The following is a 14,225-nucleotide window of genomic DNA, read 5'->3' as shown; positions in this document are numbered from 1 at the left end:
ATAACAGAATTGATACGTGAATGTGCGTGCGTACTTATCGTCACGATGACCACCAATCAGGACAATAAATATGTTCGTACCTTTGTTAAAATTATGTGTCACCTCTGTGTCGTGCGCTAAGCAGCTTCGCTGGTCATCCACCTTCACAGAGTGGAATTGGCTGATGAAGTTATTTCGATAATAACGCACTGCGTCCACCCAGATATATAATATCGAAACAACAAATTTCCACGTCACTGATACCATATCCGTCAAGTTTACTTATTAAATTTGTTGATTTAGATGATCAATGCCTTGTCATAACCAATAAAAATACCCAACGTTAGTTTTTTCCCGCATCAATGTTGTTATTATTACCTCCTTTGGACATACACAGCTGCTTCGGTTGACCTGACTGGGCAGAAGCCGTGTTGACAGTGAGAAAGAATGTTATTCCTTGCAAAGAAATCGTTAATACAACAGAAATCACCTTCTAAACCCTCAGAAATAAAGATAAAAATGGCAAATAGGCCTATAGTTCCACAAGTGATTTCGGTTACCACGTTTGAATATAACTTACACTTTTGCTTTCGTCATAGCTGTTGAAGAATGGCCCGATTCCAAACAATGTTAAACACAAATGCAGAGTGGACCGCGATGACGTCAACTAACATTTTACAGTCGATTTGAATACCGTCTGCATCGACAAAATGGTGTTCTTAAAGCTCAAAATGCGAACAATTTCCGTGTCGTCAGTCGGCTCGAGAAAATGCTACGTGGATATCTCTAACAGCAGTTCCGCTGACCGCGTTGTCTGATGATGCCATCTTGTTCACGAAGTGTTTATTGAAACACTCAGTTAAGGGACTCCCGACCCCTTTTCATTGTCACGGTTGTTTCATGGAAACTGCGATTCACATTTTTTTGTCTGGTTGCATCATTGATAATTTTGCAAGTCTGTTTGCGGATTTTTTTCTCTGCGCAGCTGCAAGAAGGATTTCGTAATAAAGTGCTTTAGCCTTTCACAAGTTCTTTATTAGTAGTATGCCTTAACTTCTTAAATGCAAGGGGATCGCTTTGCTCAGGCGTGCGTAGAAATTTATAGAACAACCTGTTTTTTCTTAATCATTTTGACATGATCGCCTAGTGCTGCGTTGGCTTTGCTGGCTCGCGAAAGTAGGACAAACTGTAAGTAGCACAGTATTCCACTTCCATGTGATGTCGCGGGATGCCTGAAGTCTCCGCCAGTTGACCAAAAGTAGCTGCAGTGGCGAATCCACCGCTCTGCCTTGGCTCAGCTTCTCCATGGCAGTGCGTTTTGCGTTTTGTGCCAAAAACCGTACCGCCGTCTGGCGGACGCCATTTTATTCACCAACGGCAGCAAAGGGCGGTGATGACGTATGGATCTCACCATTCCTGGATTTGAATTGCGAGAAAAGTATTCGGACCTTTCAGATGAAATTTTCTCGTAAACTAAGTATTTTCTTCGCGGCAAAAAACAAGCGTTGCGACGTTTCGCGAATGGTATTTAAACAGTCCACGTCGACTTTGTATGTGGCGCTAGTGTCCCTTTAACGAAGGTTCAAGCACGCCTCTTAAATAGAGAGTTTCGTGTCAAGTTATCGCGAGACGCGGCGACTAATACGGACGCTGAGCGTTGCCAGCGTTGTACGGAATACACGACCACGTCGCTTTCCTTATTCGGTGCATGTAAGTGCAGACAGGGCGACACAACGGCCTTCAAGGAAGAGCGTGTGTGCTAATCGGACGCGCTACGGCGACGTTGTTGTTTGCCTTTCCATTCGAAGTACTATACGTTACTAGAAAAAGAATAAGCGTTACTTACGCCCCGATTTCTCTACTGCTGCCCGGGCTGGATGGGGTTTACACGAAGCACTCGTTACTTCGTAGCGGTAGCAAAGTTGGCCGCGGCCACGTTTTCCGCGGCATTTCCCCCCTTTTTTTCTTGGCTGCGCTGGTAGCTGTGTAGCTTGTGCCGACGACAAGTGGTCCCGCTGTGATGCATTCTACGACTACGCTCTTTGTTTTTGGACACATAAGTATTGCTCTCCGAAACCAGATGGCGCCACCATCCTATCAGTGACGATTTTCCTTTGTTTTGTTTCATCAGGGGTCGCTGCAGCCGCTGGAGAATATTGTTACGGGGAGTATTTAATTAACCGTGAACGGCTAGCACTTGCCTACTCAAGACTGCACAGAGCGCACAGGTTCCAGCAGGTTTTCAGTCCGACCAAGAGAGCCTCTGACCCAGCCCCACTACAATGTCTTTATCTTTGCCATTGCTCGTGACATTATCCCCGGCCGATGAAGCACCGTCCCGGTGCTTGTTGTGATCAAAATGGATTATCACAGTTGTAAGTTTGAGGCGGGAAACATGTACGATGTCAGTTCGCGGTGGCGGCAGTCGATGAGGTGGATGCCATGGGAGATATCTCATAGGTGACAGGAGTCACCTGGCGCAGCACGCGATAAGGTCCGACGTACCGCGACATTAACTTTTCACACAGGCCGACGCGACGAGATGGGAGCCAGAGAAGGACGAGAGAGCCCGTGGAATAGAGCCCGCAACCTCCACGAAAAAGATGTTACGGGGAGTATTTAATTAACCGTGAACGGCTAGCGCTTGCCTAGTCAAGACTGCAAAGAGCGCACAGGTTCCAGCAGGTTTTCAGTCCCACCAGAGAGCCTCTGACCCAGCCCCACTACAATGTCTTTGTCTTTGCCATTGCTCGTGACAATATTTAGGCGCGTTTTTGGTTTCAGCACGCGGTCTGACGCGGTTGGTAGCGCGGTACCGCATATTGCAGTTTTATATAGGTTTCAGGCGAAAACGTGTCGGCCTGTGTGAAGACGATTCCACACTGCTTGTACAGAAGTTGGTATTGAGCATGCGAACGTAGGTATAAACAAAAAACACGCATTGGCGATCACAGCGTTGTCGCTCTGGAGTAAGCAGTGTGCTAATGCAAGCGACCGTCGCTCGATCGTGATCGAACATGCAAAACTGAAGTGTTTTGAATTGCCGGGCATTTGATATGCTTATTTAAACATGTCGCACTCCGCCAAGCCTATCGAAGCTGTGCCGCTGTTAGGCTGAACGGTTCACTTAGATCTGAAATATTGAAACCGCTTTGAAAACTGAATTTGTGAGTCGTGCTTTTAAAAGGATTCATCATGGAAGAGCGTTAAACTGGAGCAGCAATGCATATCTCCACGCAAATGCTACACATATTTCTCAAATTGACGCTATCCAGAGGGTTGGACCCTGGTAATTAAAACATGTGCCCTAAATTGTTGAATAGTACTGGAATAAATTTAGCTCTGCAAACTACCCCTTATTGTCTAACCACATCCTGCGCCACAATAGGTTTATTTAAAAAAGTATGCAGTAACTGTACTGGAATTGTCTAAGTATGCATAAGCATACCCCCAATTTCAGTTGGTCCACACCCAAATTTCACGTTGGCCCACCCATAAATTTTAAGTTGGGCCATCCCCAAATGTAACTTGGCCCATCCCAAAATTTCGAGTTGGCCAACCCCTAAATTTTTAGTTGGCCCACCCCCAAATTAAGTTGAAGCACCACACAATTTCAAGTTGGGACACCCACCCATGATACTGTCAACCATTTTGTAGTACATTATGCTTGAATAAAGATTTCTTTTTTCTTTCAAAATTTAAGTTGACCCAGCCCAATTTCAAGTTGGCCCACCCCTACTATAGGTTTGCCCATGAATTTTCAAAGAAAGCATACTCGTAGCTTACGAGCATTATTTGTAACTCAAAAACTCTTACAATTAAAACATATATCCTAAATTTAGTAAATAAAAGTCAAGTATTTTAGCTACTAATTGCTCTTGCGATCCGATCATTTCATGCACAAGGACTCTAATGACTAGGCAAGATGAAAGCATTCATCAATTATGTAAGTGCCATAACCTATGGCAACTACAAATATCGGCTAATATTCAGCGAAATTTATTTATTTATTTATTAATACTGTCAACCCTCATAGAGGGTCATAACAGAGAGGACAATACAATTACACACAAGAAATATGCACAATGTCAGTGTACGCAAAGTCAATTCACAGTGAATAAGATGTTCACTTGAATACTGGTCAGCACACTCATGTCATTTACAAAATACGTACAATGACCACCAAGTCGCACATATCACTTGGCACTTCAAACTAAATTGGTAACTCCCGTAAATACGCCTCAACAGCGTTTTCAAAGTCGGTGACATCTTTTAGGCTAACAATAGCGTTTGGCAATTGGTTCCACATTTCTATCGCATCCGGAAAAAATGAGTATCGAAATGTATCACTGTTAGTTTGGAACGGCTTTATGACGTAGTCATGGTAGTTCGCGGGTTTCTTTTGCCTGGAGCATGTAGATATTTGAGCTTATCAATCTTAAGTTGATCCTGCATTATTTGATAAAGTACCTTCAGCCTAAATTTCTTTCGACGAACCTCAAGAAGATCCAAGTTGCAACGCTGTAACATCAGCGTGACCGATTCCTTCCTTCGGTACGTCGAACAAATAAAACGTGCCGCCAGTCTCTGTATCCTTTCCAACTTCCTCTTAAGCGTCACTTGATGGGGGCTCCAAACAACGGCTGAGTATTCTAGTATCGTCCTGATGAAGGTGGTGTATGCAATAAGTTTTACATTACGCGATGCATGTTCTAGTTTTTTTCTCAGAAAGTACAACTTTTGATAGGCTGTCATGCAGACGTTATCTATATGTTGGTTCCATGTCAAATTTCGTGTTATTGTTACCCCTAAATACTTGAACTGGTGCGCATTCTCCAACAAGTGTCCGGCAATGCTGTAAGAAAAGGAATAGATAGCTTTCTTTTTACTGATGTGTGTATATGTAGACTTGGAATAATTTATTTCCATTTTCCATTTCTTACACCAATCATCTAAATTTTGCAAACATTTCTGAATTTTAAGCTGGTCATCTAGTTTAGTAATTGTGGTGTAAATTAAGCAGTCGTCTGCGAAGAGCTTAACCTGAACACCCTCTTCTGCCACACTACTAATGTCATTGATATAAAGGAGAAACAGTAGTGGTCCCAATACTGAGCCTTGGGGCACTCCTGAGAGTACAGCTAATGAATCTGATACATAGTCATCCAGTTTAACTACCTGCGTACGGTTTGTTAAATATGCTTCAATCCATTTTATTACACATTCATTTATTCCTGCATTGTGTAATTTGAAGATTAATTCGACATGAGGCACTTTATCAAAAGCTTTCGCAAAATCCACGCAAACCACATCAACCTGTTGTCTTATATCTACTGCACCTGCAAAGTCGTGAATTGTTTCTATTAACTGTGTAACAGTTGATAACCCGGACCTGAAGCCATGTTGATAAGGATATAGTAAGTTGTTCTGATCTAGAAACCTGAGTATGTGTTTTGCTATTATATGTTCGAAGACTTTGCAAGTAACTGAAGTAAGTGACACTGGACGGTAATTTGTTGCCTGTCTTCGGTTACCCTCCTTTAAATACAGGTATCACGAACGCGGTGCGCCAGTCTTGCGGCAGTGAGCAAGTTGTATATGATTTTCGAAAGATGATAGTTAGATAATGTGACATCCATTCTGCGTATCGTTTGAGGAATACAGCAGGTATATTATCGGGTCCACTCGATTTTTTCGTATCTAATTTGAGTAGTTGCTGAAATATCCCTTGCTGGTTGATTTCAAGTGTTTCCATTGGAACAGTAGGGGGAATATGTAAGGCTTCTTCTATACTCGCAGTAGTTTCTGGGACGGTAAATACAGATTGGAAAAAATTGTTAAGATTGCTTGCTATTTTATCCTTTTCTCTTATAATGTTGCTTCCAACATGAATTTCGTCAACTATTTCTTTCCTGTCGCTAAAATATCGCCAAAATTTTTGTGGTGAGGACCTAAGGAAATCGCTGAGGTTTTTTTCAAAGAATGTTTGTTTAGATTTAGCCAAAGTACGCTTGAGTTCAGTTTTTAGATTAGCCAAGACCACTGGCGACGTGTTCCTTTTACGCCATCTCTTAATTCTTCTTTTCATATGAATTATATCTCGAGTGATCCAAGGACTTGTCTGCTTTGTTTTTTTAACCCGCGATGGAACATATTTGTCTATGCAATGACTTATAACACATTTGAATTCTTGCCATAATTCTTCTACTGTTTTTAGACCAGCGGTACTCTTGAAAGTATCAAATTGAATCTCCAAAAAATCAAGAATCGAAGTGTCATCAGCCCTAGCATAGTCCTTAATTTTTACTGGAACATAGCTCTTCACTTTTCTAGTTGCTCGGATAGGCACATCGAGACAGATCATCCTGTGATCCGATATACCATCTTCTACCGTCACACTGTAATCATTTATTTTATTTGATAGGAACACCAAGTCTAGTACTGACCTTGACGTCGGTGTAATTCTAGTATCTTCAAGCACGATTTGTTTCAAATTGTACGAAAACATAATGTCTAGTATTTTTCAGCACTTACTGAATCCACACCACTATACGAAAAATTTTTCCAGTCTATATGCGGTAGGTTAAAATCTCCAGTCATTACCAACCTAGTGTTCCCATTTACATGAGAATATAAAAACTTATTCAGGTTTTCGAGAAACTCAGGGGAGCTTGAGGGTGGCCGGTATACAACTCCGATAAGAAAAACAGTACTTTCACGAGTTATTTTACACCAGAGAGTTTCTGGTACTTCACAATCAATCAACGAAGCATTCAGAGAACTTTTAACTATTATACACACCCCACCTCCCCGTGAGTCTCTGTCTTTTCTAAATATGTTGTAACTGGGAGGAACAATGCAATCATTCGGTACATTTCCATGCAACCATGTTTCGGTTATGGTGGTTATGTGAGGGTCGTGCAAAAGCAGTAAATACTCAAGATGCGTAGTCTTGTTTACTATACTGCGCGCATTAAACGAGAGCAATCTTAGCTATTTTTTTGGTGTCTCAAATGAGCTGCATGAGCTATCAGATCCATTTGACTTACTTGATACAACACGCTCACTTCGCTTCATTTGATCAGTATCACGTTTGCCCGAGAGCAAGTAGCGCTTGTTTCTGACGTCATCCCATGCGTATAACTGATCGTTTATCCGAAGTTTATCGTGCACAAGAACTACTTTTGCGCCTGCGCCCCTGTCCAAGGCAGCACTTTCCCATAACTTCTTTCGTATCAGCACAGTTTCCTTCGCATAGTCATTACTTATCCTGATTGAAGTTCCCTTTAGCTTTGCGCAGCTTTTGAGGACGGTATTCTTTTCCTTGTAGTCATAAAATTTCAAGATCACAGGCCTTGGTCTATCAGGATTTACTTTGCCAATCCGGTGAATTCTTTCCACTGTAGTGATTTCTATGCCAAGAACTTTAGAAAAAATGTCATTTACAACGCGTTTATTTAACACTTGTGCAGACTCGTTCGCGCTTTCAGTAAGACCAAACACCACAAGATTATTTCGTCTGCTTCTATTTTCATAATCGATTAACTTTTCAGACTGTTTTCGTACGGTGGTCTCCAATTTATCTATTCTAGTTTTCATTTCGTCGAACATGGCTAGCACACTTTGCATCTTATCAGTTTTAGCATTCACTTCTGCAATTTCTTTCTTGATATCATCTATCTTGCGATCCAATGCATTTTGATTTCCCAGAATTTCCTGCAAGATTTCAGCAGTTTTTGGGCCTGGATTTTCCTCAACATCCCCGGCCATCAGCAGCAACAGCAGTATTGACCAGCAATCCACCAAAATAGCACAACATCTACGAGGGCATGGCAGGACGAACAAGCATCTATTATCACTGCGATACGTAGAGTAGTAACTAACCTGCAACAGCAGTAACGGCGTTTTAGGCATCATGCTTGTCAGCCAAGTGCCATGCCCTCTGAAGCCGATGTTCTCGCGTTGCTCCTTTTGTAGACTGGTCGCTGGTGACGTCACACCCGTGGCGGCGAGTCCGGAAAATGCGCACTCCAAGCTTGCATTTCTGCAAAGTTGCGCATCGACGACGAAAAAGAGGCATCCATTGTCCCTCTCCGACATTCCGACGAGGAACCACGGCAGCATCTGCAACAGCAGTAACGGCGTTTTAGGCATCATGCTTGTCAGCCAAGTGCCATGCCCTCTGAAGCCGATGTTCTCGCGTTGCTCCTTTTGTAGACTGGTCGCTGGTGACGTCACACCCGTGGCGGCGAGTCCGGAAAATGCGCACTCCAAGCTTGCATTTCTGCAAAGTTGCGCATCGACGACGAAAAAGAGGCATCCATTGTCCCTCTCCGACATTCCGACGAGGAACCACGGCAGCATCTGCAACAGCAGTAACGGCGTTTTAGGCATCATGCTTGTCAGCCAAGTGCCATGCCCTCTGAAGCCGATGTTCTCGCGTTGCTCCTTTTGTAGACTGGTCGCTGGTGACGTCACACCCGTGGCGGCGAGTCCGGAAAATGCGCACTCCAAGCTTGCATTTCTGCAAAGTTGCGCATCGACGACGAAAAAGAGGCATCCATTGTCCCTCTCCGACATTCCGACGAGGAACCACGGCAGCATCTGCAACAGCAGTAACGGCGTTTTAGGCATCATGCTTGTCAGCCAAGTGCCATGCCCTCTGAAGCCGATGTTCTCGCGTTGCTCCTTTGTAGACTGGTCGCTGGTGACGTCACACCCGTGGCGGCGAGTCCGGAAAATGCGCACTCCAAGCTTGCATTTCTGCAAAGTTGCGCATCGACGACGAAAAAGAGGCATCCATTGTCCCTCTCCGACATTCCGACGAGGAACCACGGCAGCATCTGCAACAGCAGTAACGGCGTTTTAGGCATCATGCTTGTCAGCCAAGTGCCATGCCCTCTGAAGCCGATGTTCTCGCGTTGCTCCTTTTGTAGACTGGTCGCTGGTGACGTCACACCCGTGGCGGCGAGTCCGGAAAATGCGCACTCCAAGCTTGCATTTCTGCAAAGTTGCGCATCGACGACGAAAAAGAGGCATCCATTGTCCCTCTCCGACATTCCGACGAGGAACCACGGCAGCATCTGCAACAGCAGTAACGGCGTTTTAGGCATCATGCTTGTCAGCCAAGTGCCATGCCCTCTGAAGCCGATGTTCTCGCGTTGCTCCTTTTGTAGACTGGTCGCTGGTGACGTCACACCCGTGGCGGCGAGTCCGGAAAATGCGCACTCCAAGCTTGCATTTCTGCAAAGTTGCGCATCGACGACGAAAAAGAGGCATCCATTGTCCCTCTCCGACATTCCGACGAGGAACCACGGCAGCATCTGCAACAGCAGTAACGGCGTTTTAGGCATCATGCTTGTCAGCCAAGTGCCATGCCCTCCGATACTCTCGGAGGGCATGGTTCCGATACTCTCGTACCTTTTAGACAACTGATCTTCCCAGCGTTTTGAGGGAACTGTTGAACACTTAACGATGAACGCGCATGAAGCATTGCAAATGGGGGAGACCTCCACTGAACCGCGAAGAAAAGGAACGGGCCAACACATCGCTCAGGGATCACTCTTGGCTGTGTTATGCTCGAAAGGGAAGTTAACGTCTGCTCGAATGCAGAATGCTGCGAATGAATTCCACACGAGCGACTCTAAGCGAAAGCCTTGCGGTTGAAGAGAAAGTAATCGTCCTGGTCCGGTGATCGAAGCCGTCGACAGATTTTGAGAGGAATAACTGTGCGGGTTTCCTATGCAGAGTCGTGCCACTTTCATATCATCGTGGACTTTTATTTTTACTTCCTCGATGTGGAATTTTGCGAAAATGCTTCGTTTAAACTACGCTGTTACGCTGTTCTTGAGTACTTTTCTCCTGACTGTTGCTTCCTTCATCCTGCCGCCAACAATGGTTGGCATCGACGCTTTCGCAGGAGCATTCATGTGACACCTATAAGCCGAGACCCGAATACCGTATTAAAATAAAAACATATCAAGACCGTGTGTAGAATATTTGCCGAAGCCTTGCCTTTAGAATTTTAGAAAAATGTACAGCCTTTCGGATTTATGGGAGAGAAAAAACCAGACAGACGTTGGTGCCTAGTGTCCACAAATTATATTTGAACAGTGCCCGCTCAATCAGGCGGGAGCGGGACCAAACGTCGCTGGCCTTCGATCTTGCAACCACAGATTCCACCGCTCGAGAATCGTGAGCGTGCTGGGCGTGTCGTCGTCGTCTTTTCGGTCGGATCGGCAGGTCAACTGTAGCATTGCGACTCATTCGACAGGCGCTGGAGGAGATTTTATTACCAGTAGTGCCTCGTGCGGGGCAATTCCAACTGTTCAATTTTCTGATTAATGATTTATTCACGATTAATCGGTTGATGCGGCATGAGCTAAAACAGGAAAGCGGGTATTGTTGTACTGCTGCGTGCATTTCCCCGAGACACTGCACATGACGGTCACCACGCTTGTTTGACTAAGATTCTCGGCCCAGCATAATACTTCATGAGCCACGTGAGCGTGAAGCTACCTGCCCGAGAATTAGCGTAGGCTCAGCTTGTTTTTTTACGTTGCCAGTAATTATCCTTCGCTTAGTTGTGCGCTATGAGCCCAACTTCTGTGGCCTGTAAGAGTTGTGACGAAACCGACTGCCACGTAGCATTACATTTAGTCCGGTTCTCGCGCCACATTACTCTGTTCTCGCTGGTGTACTGTACAAACTCGCGTCGTTTGAAGTTTTGAAGATGCGTCAAAGCTAGACGCAGCACGAGGCGTTCGTTCGCCGCTGCTGCCGCTCTTTATCACGCCGTTGTTCCGGCAGAAAGTGCGCGAGGCCTTGAGTGAAGGCCGGTCCTCGGCCGAAATATCAGTGAAATCTTGGTATTTTAAGCCCAATGTCGCCGCATGGCCAGCGGACCTGCAAGAGAGCACGAACAGTCCGCTTGCATGCGAAGTGGGAATTGAGAGGGCTTCAGCGGCAACCCTCCTCCTCCTGGCTGCGTGCCCTCTCCCTCCACCTTCTGACCTCGTCGGTGACGTCATGAAGGCATTGTTTCGTTTGTGAATTATTTGCAATAGGATATCCGGCAGCCACAAGCGGTGGAAGCGGCGTTGCCACCGCGTATCGGCATGGGACCGAGCGTCTCATGGGAGGTATAGGGAGTTTCCGGCCCCTGCCACAGGTGATCACACACAGCACAGGCGTTGCTAGACAAGTTTCCCTTTTATATATAGCTCACGTGTGTTATCACCTGTGGTTCCGCGATGGCTCGTCGCTCATCTCCGCCGTACAGAACGCCGCAAAGAAAAGCCGTGCACTCGATGTTCTCGCTCGTGTATTCCCGGACAAGCCGTGTCTGCTTTCGAGGTGTGCGGACCTTGGTCAAGAACGTTTCAAGCATCAAAACAGAAAACATAAGCGTATACCACAGTGACCACAAAGCAGTGGTGAATGTCGTTGTGCAATAAAATGAATTTCATACACTGCAATTTACCGCATATTCTTTTCTTTAATAAATCGATTGGGGAATCTCAACAGCTTCGCTATAATCCACCTTCACAGCGTGGATTGGACCTACATATTTTATGAGCTACCCGAGAAAAGCAGAAGGGTTTGGTTATTTATATTATTATGCAGTCATGTGGGGTTAAATCCTCCCACTATAACCTGTACTTCTACATTTTCCATTCTAATTGGTCACATTTATGCACTGCATACCATACTTCGTTTCCAAAAATACCAATAAGAAAACAATAGATAGTATTGCTTTATTAGGCGGCTGCAGAATTCCTAGTCATGGTATGAACGTTCAATTCTTCAAGGAAACAAACCATGAGCCGTTTAATGTGACAAGTTCAACATGTATTCGAAGTGTTGGTTGCCTTCAGGCTGGAGGCTGGTCTCCTTTATTTGTCGCAGAAATTTGAGGTGGTGATAACGTGGTATAGAAAACTGCTGAATCATATAAGCGACCCCATTAGAGCAGTTGCAAGCCACACCATGGCATGTTGTGGCTTGCAACTGCTCTAATAGGGTCACTAATGGGGTGAAAACATGGAGCCACAATAGCTGCACTGGCAGCACATCTGAAAGCTGTGCTGCCAATGCAGCTATGCCAGTGTGTATAATGTTGATAAAGCGTAAACAACTCGCTAAGTGAATAGCACCTTTTCATGCTCGTGAAGCAGACACTGCTTTCAGCTTGCTGCTGTAGGTGCACATACACAGCATGTTTGCTAGCCACATTTTGGGGCATGCTAAAGGCAGCAAAATGTTTTGCTAAAGGTTCGGTAGTATGTACACGTGCAGCCCGCAAATGACAATAAAAATATGTAAGGACTACAAAAATTTTGATAAAATGTGAAAAATGCACAGCATATTATAATGCACGTCAATTTTGTATTCGAAAGCGCACGTGACTAAATTCCAAGCACAACACCTTACGACGTAGAAGGCAGTGTGGTGCCGTGGGAGGCTTGTGTGATATTAGCAAGCTTTCATGGTAAATGCTGACGAGTTCTTGCTCGTTGCATAGCAAGGGCCTCTGCTTTGGTAACCTTGATGCCACGAGGTAGCACACGAAGGTTTATTGGCCAGTTGCCTGCTGCTGAAGTTCATGCACTAAGCAACTGCTGCAATAATGTTTAAAGTAATTTGTGAGCAGTTTCATACATGACTTGATGGACAGGTAGTAACAGCACAGTCTGTTTCAAGCAACAATTAGTTTAAGGCTTCAGTGTTGCCTTGATGTTTTGTTTCTGAATTTTATCTTGATTTCTGCACGTTTCTAAGCGGTGTGCATACAGGCCAAACTGTTCTTGCCTATATGAAATGTACTGCATAAATGAAAAAAGTTAAGCCTTTGCTTTGCTTCTCAGGTGCCTTTTGAGCTCTCATCCAAGCACAACATTCCAGAGGTCTGCAGATAGTCCAATAAACTACTTGAAGGTTCAGAGAAACCTTTGCAAAGTGTAGTCAAAACTTTTTTTTTTAAAGTGCAAGTTCATATTGTCACGTAGTAGTGACGCTGAAGTAAACAGTCGTAAAACTGTGTATGACGAAACTGATTCTTTATTGGGCGAACCTGTGCCCACAAAAGCAAGCTACACTGAAAGCACAACGAAAGCGGCGAACAAAGTCGGCGGTCGTCGAAAATCTGATCAGCGGCGAAACGCGTCGGCTTTTATACCTGTGTCATCGAAGGTTCTAGATTAATCCCTGATGCCCGCGTGTCTTCCAGAAAGTTCTAGACAATTCGCGTCGGTCATGCAATCAGATAACATAAGCGTCGGTGAAAACAGGCAACGGAAGAAGCATCGATAACGTTCGAGAAGCTTCCGATGCAGGCGCGTCCTGCGCCGAGCGATAACGTTTAACACTTGTTAGCCGGTGGAAAGCGGCCATCGGTGAAAGATAAACATGTATACGTGCCAATACCCTCCCCTTAAAAAGCATCGTCCCGATGCTACAAACACGAAAGCGAAAACAAAACCACGCGTAATAAAAAAAAAAACAATAACAAAGTAACAAAGTACCTAACATAGAGAAAGAAATTCAACAAGAGGAGACACTCGGCAAAAACTGGCAACAGGAAACACGTCACCATACGTCACGCTATACTTTTGACACCGAGCGTTAGCTGCCGCGAGCATCGAAAAAAAAAGAAAGTGAACTTAAGTTAACAGGCATTGATTTATTTTTTTTTAATTACTTGCCGCGAAAACTAAAACGTTTTGCGTATAAATGAACTTAAGCTTTGCGACTTATTTTCCTTGCCTTACCTAGCCACAGGTCAATGACGCGCCAGATACGTGCGTCATCCGCCAGACACTCCCCCGAAACCAGCGAGGATGGCTGCGCGCGCGTTTGAGCGCTCGCGCGCTTGACCCATCTGTCTCCTTTTTTTTTCTTTTTTAACTGTAACCTGGTTTATTGGGCTCTCGGCGTATTCTTGCGTTCCTTCTGCACTGGGACAAGACACCACTGCACTATTGGACTAGGCAAGGTGAGAAATCTTGTTTCACAGTCTACGACGCAATTAGGCTTACGGCACGGGACCGAGACTTAAGACGCAGTTAGCGAAAAACAGCTCGGCCATCCTGGCGCAGTTAATTTGAGTTAATGAATCGTGCTGAGACATGTTTCCGACGCTTCCTATGGGACTATTGTAACTTATTTCGGTTTTTGAGCCACACTGGCCGCACAGGGCGCCGTGTCGCAGTTAGCGAGAACTCAGCCGTGCACGGTGCATGTGTAGT

At 44.9% G+C, this 14,225-nt stretch overlaps 1 protein-coding gene across 1 annotated transcript; it reads right to left on the bottom strand.

Moving 5' to 3' along the window:
• Positions 1–6,944: 6,944 nt before the first annotated feature.
• Positions 6,945–7,965, bottom strand: LOC125944491 (protein unc-13 homolog C-like). Its single transcript, XM_049664993.1, has one exon. It carries the CDS (start codon positions 7,894–7,896, stop codon positions 6,973–6,975), a length of 924 nt encoding a protein of 307 aa, XP_049520950.1. The 5' UTR covers positions 7,897–7,965; the 3' UTR covers positions 6,945–6,972.
• Between the last annotated feature and the right edge of the window lie 6,260 nt (positions 7,966–14,225).

The sequence above is a fragment of the Dermacentor silvarum genome, chromosome 3, assembly GCF_013339745.2.
Source record: "Dermacentor silvarum isolate Dsil-2018 chromosome 3, BIME_Dsil_1.4, whole genome shotgun sequence".
NCBI lineage: Eukaryota > Metazoa > Arthropoda > Arachnida > Ixodida > Ixodidae > Dermacentor > Dermacentor silvarum.
The sequence above is the reverse complement of the archived record's forward strand: the minus strand, read 5'-3'. Positions and strand labels throughout refer to the sequence as shown.